The sequence below is a fragment of the Typopeltis vanoorti genome, chromosome 14 (assembly GCF_054136105.1).
Source record: "Typopeltis vanoorti isolate ZY-2024b chromosome 14, IOZ_Tvanoo_1.0, whole genome shotgun sequence".
NCBI lineage: Eukaryota > Metazoa > Arthropoda > Arachnida > Uropygi > Thelyphonidae > Typopeltis > Typopeltis vanoorti.
Window position 1 is genome coordinate 41,307,675 of NC_143562.1, and position 17,419 is coordinate 41,325,093.

At 33.8% G+C, this 17,419-nt stretch overlaps 1 protein-coding gene across 1 annotated transcript in view; it reads left to right on the forward strand.

Annotated features, from left to right (window-relative positions):
• The window catches only part of LOC150099398 (SWI/SNF-related matrix-associated actin-dependent regulator of chromatin subfamily A containing DEAD/H box 1B-like), a 406,425-nt gene that overhangs the window by 287,239 nt on the left and 101,767 nt on the right, over nt 1-17,419 (forward strand). The window contains exon 14 of the mRNA XM_090404492.1: nt 7,055-7,150. Coding sequence (XP_090260618.1) covers nt 7,055-7,150 — 96 coding nt within the window. The remainder of the gene's footprint in view (nt 1-7,054; nt 7,151-17,419) is intronic.

Below are 17,419 nucleotides of genomic sequence, written 5' to 3' on the forward strand. Positions count from 1 at the left end.
ATTTCAGGATTTGTTCTGATAATCATTTCCTACTCTGCTATTTAGATATCCAACAAGGACCAACTTTTCCTTTTTCACTGTTTATTGTTTATTTAGCATATGGCATAATAAAGACACATGACATCAGAATATATAAATACATATTTGTGCAAACAATAAAAATGAGACAAGTAATGCACATATACAAATATCAGGTAAAAAAAACTCACTAAAATTTTAAATCTAGTTCAGATAGCCAATCAAGAGCTATAGAATCTGCCTCAAAAAAGTCTCTCAGGTCACCAGGGTAGACTCTTATGCTGCAGTCCTCCACAATGTGCTGGATGGTGTTCAATTTATGGCACCACAGTCGCATTGGGGTGTAGGTGATCTTCCCCACTTGTGTGTCTGCTCAGATACCCTGTCCTGTGCATATCCTATTTAGACTTTTTCATAGATGACATGGAAGTTCAATCCCTTTTGGATTTTGATTGGGAAGGATATACTTGTTTAAGTCTGGGGTGTATTCCTAGCTCGCCTCCTCGTGGTGCACCCTGGGTAATGCTAAATGAGCTAGAGCGACTGCTGGTAGCCAGACCTATCTTAACGATCTCTTGGCTATAGACATGAAATTATAAGCTATACAATCACCAAAAGAAGAAAAGAAAATTGGGTGCTAATTTCCGGATTTGCCAACTCAACGTTGAAGGAATCAGCTTTGCTAAAAGTCAATATCTCTCAAAAATCCTTCGAGAAAATGATATAGACATAGATAATGAACAATAATTGAAATATAGAGGAAAAATTGCAGGGTATGATATACTAAGAGCTACACATCACCAAGCTCATGGCTGTGCAACTTACCTACGCAATAATATAGAGAATGCTCACTTAATATCAGCACATATTAATCAGAATATGCACGCTATCATAGCCAAAATTGAATTGAAGATCTCACAGTGGTTAACATCTATAAGCCTCCCCCTGGTAGAATGGCCACCTGAAGTAATTCCCATATTTCCACATCCCACTATTTACATAGGAGATTTTAACAACCATCACACCATGTGGAATTACAATAATAATGATGGAAATGGTGAAGCATTAACAAACTGGGCTGAGCAAAACAATCAACTTAATATTTGATGCAGAGGACAAAGGAACCTTTAAAGCTGCAGCATGGAGGAGGGAATACAACCCAGACCTCTGCGTTGTTATCCAAATTTTTTGTTGCGTCAGTTGCTCTCTCTAAAGTCTCAAAAAATTCCTCTACTTCTACCTTAGTAGAACCTTCTGTGGGACCATAGGCACAAATAAGATTTCTCGTCCAGTTTGCCCATTCTGATATTTGCCCATATCACTCTACTTGATATTGCCTTCCATTCAAGAAAATTAGCCTCATATTTAGTGTTGAATACTATAGCTACTCCTTCTTTTCCCTGATTGTTATTGGCTGAATATAACATTTTGTATTTATTGCTCAGAACAATCTCACCAGTTTTTGTCCTTTTTTTTGTTTTAGTCACCCCTATTATGTCGATCTGGTACTTATCCAATTCTTCTGCTAGCTCCATTTTTTGCTATTCAGACTTCTTATGTTGATATTACTGATCTTCTTGAACTCTGGTGATGTTGAGTTGAGATGCGTTTCAGGATTTGTTCCAGTAGCTGACTTTTCGCTGTTCGCCCTGGTTAAACAAAGCCCCTGTTGGTGAAAACAACAGGGGCTTTGTTTAACAGGCGATTCCCCAGCTAGCATGAAATTCTATCATGTTGTACCATCATTTTACATTGTGGATTAAGCCAATAAGAATATAATTTGGTTGGCTAAATCCCAAATTTCCAGCTCATCCTTGTTCATTCAGTATCCAAGCAGATACCTAACAGTGTGCACCACGAGATAGTGAGGATTGGACATTAGGTCAGAAGCCCTAGTCGATTCTCTTCATTCCTTTAAAGACTATGTGGAGGTCTCCTCTCAGTGCTTAAGAAGGGGGTGCTTAAAGATCAAAGCTGTATAACAGCTTTGATCTTTAAGCACCCCCTTCCCTAAACTAAATGAAAGAAATTCTTAAAAATATCAGCATATAGACTGTTCCCATGCATCTCTTGATAAAACTAATTTTATTCCTTAAATTTATGGAAATTCTGGATCGATATTATTCCATAACTTTGAATTTTTCTCCACACACACACACTCTACTCTATCCCTGTTATTTTTTTTTAAAGTGTTCTCCATTACTAACGAAAGAGACAATAACCATATAGATTGTGTCAGTTATATCCAGATTGTTCACATCTTTGTCATCATGTGCCTATGCTGGAGTTAAGTGAACTGAGTTCTTTATGTATGATATGGTGTTGCCAGTGTTATGAGGGAGCACTTTGACTGAAGTGTTTGCTAGTTTGTAAGTGGGTGAATTTATACCATCTGCACATTTCCTTTATGGATTTTTGGGAGCCTATATATGTTTTAATTTGTTTATAACATCCACAAGCCAGGAAGTACATCTTTGAGAGGCTTGTGATTGTAGAGCAACAGATGGCAGGTGGATTGGTTTTTTACAACATTTGGCTTATGAATGTGATCTGGCTGGTTTAAAGTTGCAGTTCCATTGTCCTTATGCAGTTTAATGACTTTTTTTTTTCTTTTTAGTAATGCATCAAATTCTCTGTTAGAGAGGTTGCTTCTGAGGGTTTGCCTGTCTTACGGCATTGGTTACATAAGGCTATGTTGTGTTAGAAATAGAAAGCAACAATAGTCTGCCCTTGCGAGATATCTTGATTACATATCAACCAAATGGATCTTGACATTCGATGTGTACAGAAAAAACCATGAACACTGGGAAATATATCCACCAACAGTCCCTGGCAGTGTGTTAATTTCTTAACTCCACCACATAACATATGAATAACACACATACACACAAAATAGCATCACTTACTGCTTTCCTAAAGTTCAAGCAATACTTGGATTTGCTTGGCGTCTACTAAGTACCCTGCAGGTGTTACCTGTTCTGCTATGACAGTCAGCTTCAAAATCCCAGCACACAGACTATATTCAGTATTATAACTATGCCACTCAAAACTAGCAGACCATGCCTTATAGACACCTGGCACCACAGAATCCATTGGAAAAGGGCTATTTTATTTCACTGAAGCAAATACATATTTGAAATATTATTTCTTGAATTTACTTCTGTTTCAGCCTCAACAGATATGGATGCATTAAACTGCCACTCATCTGGAATACATTCCTTCTTAGACAGTCAGCTCAGTTTAAATAGAAACTTTTATGACTGTTTTATGAAGTTTTATGACTAAAACGTTCCTAAAACAACAGGAATTTATTAGTCATTAAATTAAGTAAAATACACCTACTAGTTTCACCACTTAAAATAGAATGGCTTCAGTGTTTGAACATCAAAAAACCATCAGTACATGGATCACAATGTTGATTAAATGCTGAAAAAATATTAGAAAACCACTAAGTAAATTTGTGCTAACCAATAAATAGATGTCATTTTATGAATGGTTTAGTCATAAACTTTTTCTATTTAAATATGAATAGTCTGCATGAAGATATTAAGACAAGTTCACTGTTATGAGAATATATATCACAAAAAGCCCTCATTGATCAACCATTTCATTTTTCTTAAAAGATTAAATGTAATGTAATTCCTAAGTTTATGTGCATTAAACAAAGAGTGATATCAGTTAGAGTGAAATGTATTTATCAGAGATCTTCGTTAGTGCTCTTACATTAATGTGTTCATTATTATGTTTGAGATCAGCAAACTAGATTTCATATGTCTCAGTCTGTTTTTCATTATAACCAGTGAATCAGATATGGTTTCTTGGAACAATATCAGCAACATAGCTCATATGAACACTTTTTTAGTTGTTGCATGAATAGAATGAAGAAGAAATTTAATTCATTACTTAGATCTCAGACAGAGCATTGTTTTTACCTATGGATAAAATCGTATTAAACTGTCGGACCACCACTTAACACATTCAGTGAGCAGGTGCTGAACAAGAATGAGAAATTATTAGCCAAACATAAAAAAAAAAATAGCTACAATAAAAAAAAAAAACAGTTTACAAGATCATCCACAAAAATACCATTAAAAGCAAAAAAAAAAAATTACAGGAATGCCATAACCATACCATACATTAGGGGCATATCAGAAAAAATAAATAGAACACTATATAAATACAATATTAAGGCAACCTTCAAATCTCCTGCAAAATTAAGAAATTTACTCAGCTCATCCAAAGATCCTCTTTCATACCTTGCCCACTCAGGGGTTTACAAAATTCAGTGTACCTGCAACACCTACCCTAGAGGAAACAGGGTGCACCATCCCAATAAGAAAAGATGAACGTAAATGCCACATTCAATTCCTCCACTTTGATAAAACAAGCCTGTCAGACCATGCACTTCAAACATCTCACAGAATCAAATGGAAAGGCACAGGTCCCTACACTGCACCAAAACTTGGTTTGAAAGAAAGTTCAAAGAAGTTTATGAGATGCTGAAACATCATCTGAATCTAAACAAGAATGATGGATTAATAATTCCATGAATCTGGAGGACCCATTTTCATGCCATATAACATCCCAAACACAAGAAAACCTTAATATGAGAGGACTGTAGAAATTACTTAATGTAGTTCTGTTATAAATTTTTTTATCATCTGTATGTTATTATACTGATATGTATAAAAAGTTTATTTTATTTTGTTAATTAATTTATATTTCTGTATGTATTTTATTTAGTAATATTTTTATTTTATTTTTTTTTCCACTGAGGCTAGGGTAAACGATTAACAAAACATTTAGATGTATCTTACTTCCTGTTGTCATGTAGCTTGTGTCCTATACATGTGTGTTTTCCTGATGATGACTTCAATACAGAGGGCGAAGCATCAAGTGTTATTTTCTTAAATTATAAGTAAAGTAATTACTCCAACACGTGTTTTTTGTCTCCATAAATTCTTCACTATGAATAAAATCTAGGTAGTCTTACATGATGATTTTAAGTTTTTGAATTATATCTAGATCAAGTGAAAATACATCATTCAATACGGAGTTAAGTTGACTCTTGGTTGGGTCTCTGGCAATTAATGCATTGGTTTTATGAGCTCACTGCAATATATCATTTCAAGTCTTAACCTAAAACCTACACTATTTGAAGTAATTCATATGAACAGCTAGAAGTTTTCTTACAAAAAATCAGCAACCTTCATCACAGAATCAATTTAATTCACTATGAAACTTCAAAATGGGACCATATCTTTTCTAGATGTCCTTATAAAAAAGAGAATTGGATGATTACTTTTTAACATTTGTGTTTCTCAAATCCTTCTTCTTTAGTTGGTATATCTCTCGCACTTCTCTGCCCATTTGTCTCCATCCTCTATTAGAAGAGATGACTACATGCAGTCCCATTTGTACATTGAAGGGGATCTCAGAACGTGTTGCTCATATCTCAAAGAAGTTTAATATCCCCATCACTTTCAGGCCTATTAATTCAATTAACTCTGTGATACCATATCCAAAGATAAATTTCACCTCTACTGTTACTTGAGGGGTGGGGGGTACTCACTCCCATGAAACTGCCAGTTATATTGCTTTGGACAAACAGACCCATCTGTTTCTATATGCATTTCTGAATATCAATCCTACATTGTTTCCAAGAAACACAAATCGCTACTAGTAGAACATGGGATTACTAATACTAGGCAGTGGATTCTTTGGAATGACTAAATTATTGCACAGATGTTCCCTAAATGTGAGTGCCTCTTTAAAGAAAGTTCTGAAGTCCTTTTGCATTGTCAGATCTCAACCTTAATAATGGTCTTTCCATGTTAAAAAAAAACTGGGAAATTATTATTAAGAACTATATGGTTTAATAGTATGTTTTTTTTTCTCATTTTTTAATTGCCTGCACACACATTTCATTTGGTTATTCATACTTCATCTCTCGCTACTGTGTACAAGGAGAGATTCCATTCTTCATATACCTTCATTGTTATTTAACTTTTCTAATTTCCAACAAAAATATGCTGATAATGGTTCATGATATATATGAATTGAAATATCTGTAGTTTAATCAGTATTATAATAATATTTTCTTCTCTTGGCCAGTCATGCATTGGAAAATTTCTTTAGCATGTACTCTCTAAAATCCCTTTAATAACTATGTCTTAAATTTGTCTCAAATTACTTTCCAGAAGCATATTCATTCATTAATTTTTGCTTTATTATTATATTATTTAATTTTAATTATTATGTGATAATTAGAAGCCATTATTTTATATGAGATGGTTTTTGAAGTATATAAATCTCTATTTTTTGCATATGTTTGCTAATTCCAGTCTCTGTCTTCTTTAATGATAAGTAATCCTGTTCTTTACAGATAGACAGACAATAGATGGAAATAATATAAAACTATTTGAAATAAACTGAACCTATTAAGTCTTTTTTTAAATATTTGCATGTTGTATTTCATGAAAAACACTACATAAGATTTCTTCTACAGATCCATCTGGCCAAATGCTCTCCCTATGTAAGCATGATTTTAAGTTAGTTTCCATCTTGAATCATAATTTTATGTTACTGTTTTTTTTGTTTTGTTTTCATCAACACATAGACAGTGTTAAACCTAGGTGCTAATAATTTCAGCACTTTTGTTCATAAAGTCCTTGATACAGCTCATTCATGCTTTCATTGGTTTGAGAATAGTGTGTTATGGTAATAGTACATATTATGGTTGATGGTCTTGCACCATAAAACCTCAGATCAATCAATTATGAGTGGCTATATTTTGATTACTTTTTTCTCTGGATTAGCTTTTCATCTTTATAGTTACACAGTAAAATTTTTCAAAGAGCTCCTTTTCTCCTAACTATAGTGGTTAACTAACAAGACAATTTGCCAAGGCGAGAGGAATGAATGATGCGTATATTATTTGAATAGTATAAATTCATCTCATTATTCACATTTAAAACAATTCTACTGCTTAGTTCTTTCACATTTTTGAATTTTATATGATTTTATTTTGTTTAAGGAACCAACACACAGAGATGCAGATCCCAATCTTATTTTTGAAGATATGCAAGTCATGTCTGATTTTGAACTTCATCAACTCTGCAAAAAATTTAAGGTACAGTCAGTTTTTAGGTTTTCACTCAAATAATTTAAGCTGCTAATATAGTTGATGTAAATATATCTAATGAAATTTCTTTTGATTTTTCATGTTGTTTAGAATAGATAATCTCCAATAATATGAACTCAGCTTCTAAATGGAAGTTGAAATTAATAGTATTAAAAAAGGACCATCAAAAACGTAATCTTTCTCTCATGTTTATATATAATTATTGATTTTGCTTTTAAAAGCATTTTTACTGTGCAGCTGTTGCCTTGTAATCCCCTTCTTCAATGTGAACAGTCATTTGAGAGCCTTCTTGCAACTCTCTTATCTCGTGTTGCCTCTACAACTCCTCTCCATCTAAGTCAAGGCCATCCTGTCTTCGTGATGGTGAGTGACCAGTTCATCACTTGCTTAGGTCCTCTCTCTCCTGTGGTATCCATTGAACATGTTCATACCACTGTAATGGTTGATGTTCTGGATAGTCCATCACATTTTCTTGCAAATTCGGTCTCTCCATGATGGTCTCATTCTGAACTCTTTCAAAGTGAAATATGCATATACTTCAGCATAAGCCATCCATCTCTACAACTCTTATATGATTCTTCTGCCTCACATTCAATGCCCATCCTTCTCCCCCATACATCAGAACATGCTCGACTGTCATTTGGAGTATCATCTTGGTTTCATGCCGAATGTCTCAACTTCACAACACCCCCATTCAGTTGTTCAGTAACATTACAGTTTTGGTTGACAATGATCTACGTCTTTCTCACATGTTCCTGACTTATGACTAATAGCTCCAAAGTATCTGAAATGATCTACTGTCTTGACTTTATCAACTCCTAAATCTCTGCCTTCTCCACCAAATATTTTCTCTTGGTAAAATTTACTTTTGACTTGCTCATTTGTTTTGTGTTCTGACCAGTGAATCTTGTTTATTTTTCTTAAGCATTTCATTTCGAATGTTTTGATTTTCTGTATTTCTTTCTGATTGAGCGTCCAAGTCTCGGCTCCATATTTTGCTGTAGGTATAATAATGGTTTTATAGAGTTTTAGTTTGAGGCTTTTTGAAATGCTGTTATTTTCCCATATTTTGTTTAAATTATTCATATTAAACAGTCCTTTGTTAAGTCTGTATTTTACTGTTTCCGTGATGTCGAGGTTGTGAGTAATGAATGAGACTGCCAAGATATATAAATTGTTTTACTTATTCAAGTATGTGATTTTCTAAGTTTATTAAATTCTTCCCTCATCTCTTCCTATTTTCATTGTTTTAGTTTTCCTTAGGTTGATTTTCATTCCAAAAGTTTTGCACTCTTCATTTAAAATTTTTGTTTTTTCCAATTGTTCTTTAGATTTTGCAAAAATAATAATATCATCTGCATATTTAATGTGAATGATATTTGTTCTGTTTATTTGTAGACTTGGTTCTTCAACTATGGATTTGCATATATTTTCGAGATGAATAATAAATAAATTGTGAGAGTGGGCAACCCTACAAGGACTCTCTTTTCTGCTTTGAATTTGTTTTTGTTTTTATTTTATTAAATTTAATATTTGCTCTGGTATCGTTATAATTCGTAATAAAGTTTTGTAGTTTTAAATCTAACTCATAGATTTTAAGATGTTTAGCATTTTATTCCTGTCGGTAGAATCAAATGCTTGTTTGAAGTGAATAAAACTCCAGTATATAGGTAAATTGTATATGCCCAGTACTTTTCTGCCAAGCTATTAATTGTAAAAATATTGTCTATAGTAGACCTTTCCAGGTCTGAATACTACTTGATCTTCTCCTATTGTCTCATTCATTAAAGTCTGGATTCTATTTTGAATAATGCATGTGAAGATTTTGTAGCTTTGACTTAGCAGTGGTATGGGTCTATAATTTTCACACCTTCATTTATCTCCCTTTTTGAGAATTGGTATTATGATGCGCGTCTTCCAGTCATCTGGAATTTCACCAGTATATAGTATTTGGTTAAAAAGTTCAAGCAGGAAATTGATGGCTGCTTTGCCACCATATTTCCACAGTTCAGTAGGAATTAAGTTTTTCCACTTGGTTATGCTATAAATTAAAGATACCAAGAAATTATATACTTGGTTTAACCCTTTATCCAGGTGTAAGCAAACAAAGTTTGCTCCTGAAGTATTTTCAGGACTTGGGCAATTCGTATATAGAAGCTAATGAGTTCACATCGCTTGCCTTAGCATACCATAATGCAAATCACATATCCTTGGGGACATGTATAATGTTATGCATTATGGGATAAAGGATTAAACCATATATATAATTTCTTGGCATCTTTAATTTATAGTATAACCAAGTGGAAAAACTCTAACAACTATCTCTAATCCAGAGTATTTTAATAATAAGGTGTGACACCTTTTGGCTATTCATATATGAAAATATGACTTCTGCATTACTTCAACCTTAGTATCTCCTTCCCTGTGTGGTTGCCAGGATAAGAATAGCACCAATGTAGCTCATGCATGCCGTATGAGGCGACTAAAATGGGTACCCAGGGAGGGTAATGGATAGCAATGCTATAGCCAATGAAGTTCTAACTGAGGCTTGGCTATTGCTGTTACCCTCGTGCCATGATCAGGGCTTTATAGCTCAATAACACCTTATCCTTACACTGTCCTCTACAGACAATAGGGAATATGAAAAGCATTCTTGCTTCACCCCTTTAAGCCAGTCCTTATTAGGACTTACTATCTCCTCTTGGTCTGGCTCCCACTGATGAGGCCTTAATACAGGTTGAAACTGGTCTGAGTAGTGACCCTTCCCATAATGGATAGACATAAAGGATTAAACCAAGTATATAATTTCTTGGTATCTTTAATTTATAGTTCAGTAGGAAGTTCATCACAACTAGTTGACTTAGATAAGTTAATTTGTTTTTTTGCATTCAAAATTTCTTCTTTTATTATGAATGCTTTTTCTCTTACTATCTCTTTGTGTTTTTCCAGTCTTCTTCTCTTCGAAAAAGTATCTGGTAATATTCTTTCAAAATTTTTTTTTAACAAATGAGCAAGTCAAACAAAAATTAAACTATAGATAAGATATCATAGCTATAATTCTTAAATGGCAGTTAAGATGGTTTGGACACCTCCAGAGAATGTCCTTTCAAAGATCACCAAATATAGTTTTGAATGGAATCATTGGAGGAAGACAATCAAGAGGTAGACCAAATAGAACTGTCAATAGTCTTTGAGGGAAAAGTCACTATCAAGCTAAAGAAATGGCCAGAGATAAAACTAGATGGCAAAGATTTGTACATAGGTACTCAACCCATCATTTGATGGATGAGGAAGAAGAAAATTTACTTTTAGACCTCCCATGCTGTAAACATCAACAAATTTCCTTATCATAAAGTCAATGTCATCCTGATCTTGAGCAATATAATTATACAAAAATGATATAGAATTATACAAAATGAAAATATAGTATTAGTTTTAATATACTTTCTTCTCAGGGGAATGAAAATTCCAATGTGGCAATTAGTCAATCAATTTTGTAATATGTACCCTGTAGATGTGACAATTAGGTGATATTTAATTTGAGATTCAGTACACAAAAGATTATGCTATCCCTTCTGTATTAAGTGGTTTATTCTCCTTTAATGTTTTAAAAGTTATACATTGAAAATGTATAAATTTATGCATTTATAATATAGTAATTCTGGTGTAATAGCAGAGGAAAAGCAATTAACACATATTAAAGTTACTTTTACATTCTTAAATCCAAAGATAACTAATTGGCCTACAATTTGTTGCCTCAGTCTTAGCTTCACTGTTGTGTAATAGAATTATATAGCTCTTTCCATTCATTAGGAATTTTGCATATGTTGCAACTCAAGTTGTGAACAGTCAGTTCAACATCATTGCAGACTGCAAAACAGTCTGCAATACCGTTGACCAACTGTCTCCAGTCCAACAATCGTATTTGAGTCTAGCTCTTAAACAGCTTTAATACTGCCTAACTTATTTATCTTGATTCTTTCTTCCACTTCTCCTCCAGCATTAAGAGAGTTAATGGGTCTGGCTGAAATAGATACCTTACTCAAGTGATTACTTAATAACTCAGATATTTCTTATGCATCTGACACTTTTCCACCTTGATTAAGGTTATTCTTCCATGGACATTCTTCCTTTTCCTTGCTACATAGCAGTAATATCAGATCCACATCTCATGATATTGAATCCACTTTTTTTTGCAGTTTTTTGTCTTCTCAGTTTATAACAATCACCTGCTTTATAGTTTTACATATAACCCTTCTTAGTTAAAGCTCTTACATGAATTGTCACCTTCCAAGTTGAAACTGTATGATCACTTTCACCTACCAAGTTAAAACTACATGATCTTTCTCACCAGTTAGAGGCATAATGGTCAAATCATTTATAGATATTGTCAGATGTTATTATTAGATCCAGTGTACTATGGGTCCATCACATCATGTGCTGCATGAAAGTAGTTATCCCTGAGTAATTCTATAAATTCATTTCCTCTCGTTACATGCTTTCTCTAACTTCCAGTCATATTCTCATAGTTGAATTCATCCTTAGGATAGTCCTTGTAGTCATAAGATTTATCTGTATATATAGCACATGGATCTCTTCAGATAATCCTAGTCTATAGCAGCTCAAATTTCCTTTTAACTTCTGTCTCACACCAAACAGCCATAAACCAATTTCTTGTATTACTCATGCCACCATCATTGAGTGTTTCTGCTCTGGTTCAATTTAATTTTTCTGCATCATTAGGAATTTTGCATGATAGGTCCATTTATAGAATAATTGACAGCAATCCTATGCAAAGCCAACTAAACAAGTTGAATAAATTGTTTGATCTAACATTATATACTAATACTATTGAAAAGTTGGAAATTCATAATGCTCATCCTCCCATGTATTTATGGCCTTCCTAAGTTACACAGATCTGGTTATCTATTACATCCAATAGTTGATTGCATAGGATCTCCTACTTATTATTTGGCAAAATATCTTTCAAGACTTCTATGAAATTTTTATGGGAAAATCACCTCTTATATTTCACTTCAAAGAAAAAGTTAAGCATCTTTATTTTTAAGAATCTCAAATGATTGTTTCCTTTGATCTAGTTTCACTGTTTACAAATATACCATTTCAAGGAACTCTACAACTTTTACAAATAGATTTCTCTGCTGACATTGTCAATTTATTTGAGTTTACTATCAATGCTGGCTATCTTATTTGGCATAATAAATTATTTCACAGATGGAAGGCACTGCGATGGGTAGTCCTATGTCACCTGCTTTGGCTGATTATTTTATGGAACATTTAGAGGATCTGATATCTAAACACCATTCTCTTCTACCTCGCATTTGGCTACGTTTTGTGGATGACATTTTTACAATCTGGTCTCACTCTGAAACAGAACCACTTCAGTTTCTGGATAAAATTAACTCCTTATATACACATTAAGTTCACTATTGAATGTGAATCTAACAACAATCTTCCCTTTTTGGATACTTTAAAACATCGTAACTCTGCTGATTATATTGAATTTTCTCTTTACAGGAAGCCATCCTTTACAGGCAGATATATCCATGTATCTTCACATCATTATCCTTGTACACCAACTACACACAATTGTTATTCTTAGCCTCTTCTATTAGAAGAGTTAAATAAAATAATAAAAAAAGCCCTGCAAACTACTCCCCCCTCTCTCTCTCTCTCACACATGCACGATGGTAGTTTGTGGCTATTCTTCTAGTCTGCCCATTGCATTTTTTATTTTAAAGAATAAAATTTTATAAAAATATAATTATTACTAAATATAATTACTAAGGAATAATATTCATTATAGTAAACATGACATAAAAGTTATGTAATTTTTTGTCTAAATATAATTAGTAATATATGCAATAAAGAAAGAAGGATCCATGTATTGCTAAAACTCAGATAACAAATCACATAAAGTTGCATTTTTAGCTTTACTACATGTAGATTTTTGTAACATATTTCTTGTAGATAGTAATATTCTTAATTCTTATTATTTAATCATTTATTATTATTATTCCAAGACTCCCATGGTGTCAGACTCATCACGGAAGGTCCCTTTGTCATACACATTGCTAATCATACCATGCCTTAAATGCTTGTACATTCAAATTCCATGCAAACACTAAGCTCTCAGGCAGTGCATTCCAATTATTCACAACCCTCTAAGCAAAAAACCTTGTCAGTCCCTTGCTCACCCCCCCCCTTGTTATACATCTTCTAGGTATGTTTTCCCCATCACTCACCATCTTATGAAAAACCTCTTCAATATCAATCCTGTAACATCTTGTAATCATGTTACAGGATTGACATGTAATCCCTTACCAAGTTGTATGTCTCTGTCATATTACACCTCTTTTCAGTACATGGCAGGAAGGAAAGAACAAGGGATCACCCATGGAAATTGTGAGTGTTATTGTGAGACATTGAGGGTAGTGAATTGGTGGAATGCATTGCCAGAAGTGGTTGAGTTTAAGGAGAGGTATGATAGGTATTATGTGAATAATGGCTGATGTGTCGATATAGGGGTCTCCGGCAATGAGTCTTCTGACTCCATAGTCTTTTTTAACTCTTAATTAATTATATGTACTTTAATTGCATTCTATCTGAATATATCCTATTCCATGATTGTTCTTCATTTCTTACCACATTTTGTAATTTTTCAGATAATTACTCCAGACATTGAGAATATCCTTGCCTTTAGTTTTAAAAAATCATCTTAATGTTCTTTGCTTCCTTGTGGTACTCTTACCTCCAGATTAAAACTTTTTTAGTAGCCTCCAAAACATTTTACTACAAATATAATACTGTCAATTCTCAGCATAACAAACTCATGGGGACCAGAACCATATGAATAGTTTGTTAGAGTTTGAGAAGACTTAGTGTTTTCAGACCTGACAAGTCCAAGGTTGTCTAGCCTGGATGTATTCTGAATTAAAGTCTAAAAAAATTCACAAAAATTTTATGTGATAAAGTTAAAAAAAAAAAAAAAAAATTGAAAATGATTTGATCCAAAATAATTTGCATTTGTCATCATCAAATTTCTGCCATGTACCCCTCAAGGGATGTACAGGATATGATAGTACTACATGAAAAAAACTACATCATTACTAACTTCCTATCTACAATTTTCCTCCAAATCAGTCTGTTACTTGTTAAGACTCCAACATTATCAGATCTTATATTTCTATCGTCTAAGGCACTTTGTACCATATCAATCCACCTATATCTTGGTCTTCCTCTGGGTCGTTTTGCTGCCAATCTGGTAGAGAACACTTGTTTTGCTAATCTTTCCTCGCCCATTCTGTTTAAGTGACCATACCACCTGAAGTTAGCTCTGCTAATGCATTCCTGGATGCTCATTGTCTGAATATAACATTTTGTATTTATTGCTCAGAAAGATCTCACCAGTTTTTGTCTTTTTTGTTTCAGTCACCCCTGTTATGTCGATCTGATAATTATCTAATTCCTCTGCTAGCTCCATTTCTTTGCCATTCAGGCTTCTTATGTTGATAGTACCGATCTTTAACTCTAGTTATGTTGAGTTGGGGTGTGTTTTCAGATTAGTTCCAGTAGCTGACTTTTCGCTGTTCACCCTGGTTCCCTGGCAAAAACAACTGGGGCCTTGTTTAACGGGGCGACGCCCCAGCCGGCATGAAATTTTGTCATGTTGTACCATCGTTTTTTATTTTGGTTTAACCAATAAGAATACAATTTGGTCGACTAAATCCCAAATTGCCAGCCCATCCTCGTTCGTTCAGTATCCAAGTAGATACCCAACAGGGTGCACCACGAGAAAGTGAAGATTGGACATTAGGTCAGAAGCCCTGGTCAGTTCTCCGCATTCCTTTAAAGGCTATGTGGAGGTCTCCTCTCAGTTATACAGCTTTGACCCTTAAGCACCCCATTTTGTAATTTGCATTTGTAATAAATTTTAATTGGTGCAAATTAAATTTGCCTCTATTTAATTGTATTCTATTTCTTAATCACACTGATTTTTGATTGCACACTATTTTAAAATATATATATATATATATATATATATTGGCATACATATTTACTTGGTAGATAATGTTATGAAAAAATTAGTTTGAATGACTATAATGCCGAGAATAAAAAGAATAAAGTTTAATGCTGAGATACTACTAGTTTCTTTGAACAAAATTCAATTTCTTCAGGTATCAAAGACAAAGAATTATGTAAAATAACAGAGACATAATAAAATTACATCAACAGAACTGGTATAAAAGACCGATGTACAGCTTAAAACAGGAATGCGTGCTGGAATTCCAATTAAAGTTGACTACATGCGAGAGTTGTCACGAGAGTGCCAGTATTAGACAGTGGCAATGTGTGCATCAGAAAGATTGTAACTAAGGCTGTTGTTTATATGGGATGAATCAAGGGATATTTCTTTAGATTCGACTATCTTCCTTTCGAGCTCATCATAATACCTATGAATATTAGAAGTTTGCGGCCAGTCTACGAGGTGTTGAAGGCCTTCATCCAAGTTGATAGTGAAGAGAACGTGGCTTGAGAGCGTGCTGGCCTTGGTCCTATTGTAGGATATATCTCTTCTGTGTTCCTCAATACGTAAAAGGATGGATTTAGCCTTCTAACCGTAATATGGTTTGCCACATTCACACAAGATCTTGTAGACTCCTGGATACAGGAGAAGGAGATGTTTTATTTTAGGTCTACTTAGTATTGATCGAAGTTTTGGAAACGTAGTGAAACAAGTTCTAATGTTGAATTTTCTAAGAATTTTTGCCAGTTTTGAGGAGAGAGAGCTGATGTATAGTAAAGATATGAATGCTCTTGGGGAAGAAGAATCTTCAATAGTAGGAGAACAACAGTGAGAGATAAATTTATCAATTTTCTTAAGAGAGAAACCATTTTTGACAAAAGTCCTTTTTAGTAAAGTAAGCTCATTTTCAATCTCTGTTTCATCTGTTAGTAAAGATCTGGCGCAATGTACCAGGGTTGAAATAATTCCAAATTTCTGCAGAAGGTAGTGATGGGAAGAAGCATGTTGGTTTTCTAAAAATAGAGATTTTGATGTTATCAGTGCATCTTGTGAGTTTTAAGTCCAAAAAGAAAAGACGGTTGTTGGATTCCAGTTCGTAGGTGAAATTGATATTCTCATTAAACTTGTAGAGATGGTCTAGAAAAATATTGAGGTTATTTAAACCGTGTTCCCAAATGAGGAATACATCATCTATATAACAATACCAGATTTTGGGTTTCAGCGTAGAGGAATTAATCGCCTTTTCTTTGAAGTCCCTAAGGAATAGATCAGCAAGAATCAGAGAGAGCGGACTGCCCATAGCCAATCCTGAGTTCTGTTTGTAAATCTTATTTTTGAATTTGAAGTATGCTGAATTTACACAGTGAGAGAGTAAAGAAAATAATTTTTTGGATAGTTTGTTCTTGAGAAGATGGAGGACTTCTTGAGTAGGTACATTCGTGAAGAGAGAAACTATATCAAAACTTGCCATTAAATCTGATTTGTTGAGTTTGACATATTTGATTTTGGAAACGAAATCAGCTGAATTTTTTATATGAGAGAAGGAATCGCCAGATAGGTTTTCCAAGAAAGAAGCAAGGTATTTAGATAGGCTGTAAGTAGGGGAGTTTATGCCCTCAACAATTGGTCTAAGTGGAGAGTTCAATTTATGGATCTTTGGGAGTCCATATAATCGTGGGATTAGTGGATGAATCGATCTCAGGGAAAGACGGATGTTTCTTGGCAACTCTGAGGTAGTTTTCAGTAAATTGTTGGTCCTATTGTGTAATTCTCTTATAGGGTCACTATTTAATTCAGAGTAAGAGTCAGTTTCTAGTAGTTCCAAAATTTTATTATGATAATCGGTTTTGTCTAAGATGACAGTAACATTTCCTTTATCTGCAGGGAGAATTATAATATCATTATTTTTCTTTAAGTTTTTAATAGCTGATCTTTCAGAATAAAAAATGTTATCAGTTGGGGGTCTTACATGATTTATGGTAAAAATTAGACAAAACTGATTATCATAATAAAATTTTGGAACTACTAGAAACTGACTCTTACTCTGAATTAAATAGTGACCCTATAAGAGAATTACACAATAGGACCAACAATTTACTGAAAACCACCTCAGAGTTGCCAAGAAACATCCGTCTTTCCCTGAGATCGATTCATCCACTAATCCCACGATTATATGGACTCCCAAAGATCCATAAATTGAACTCTCCACT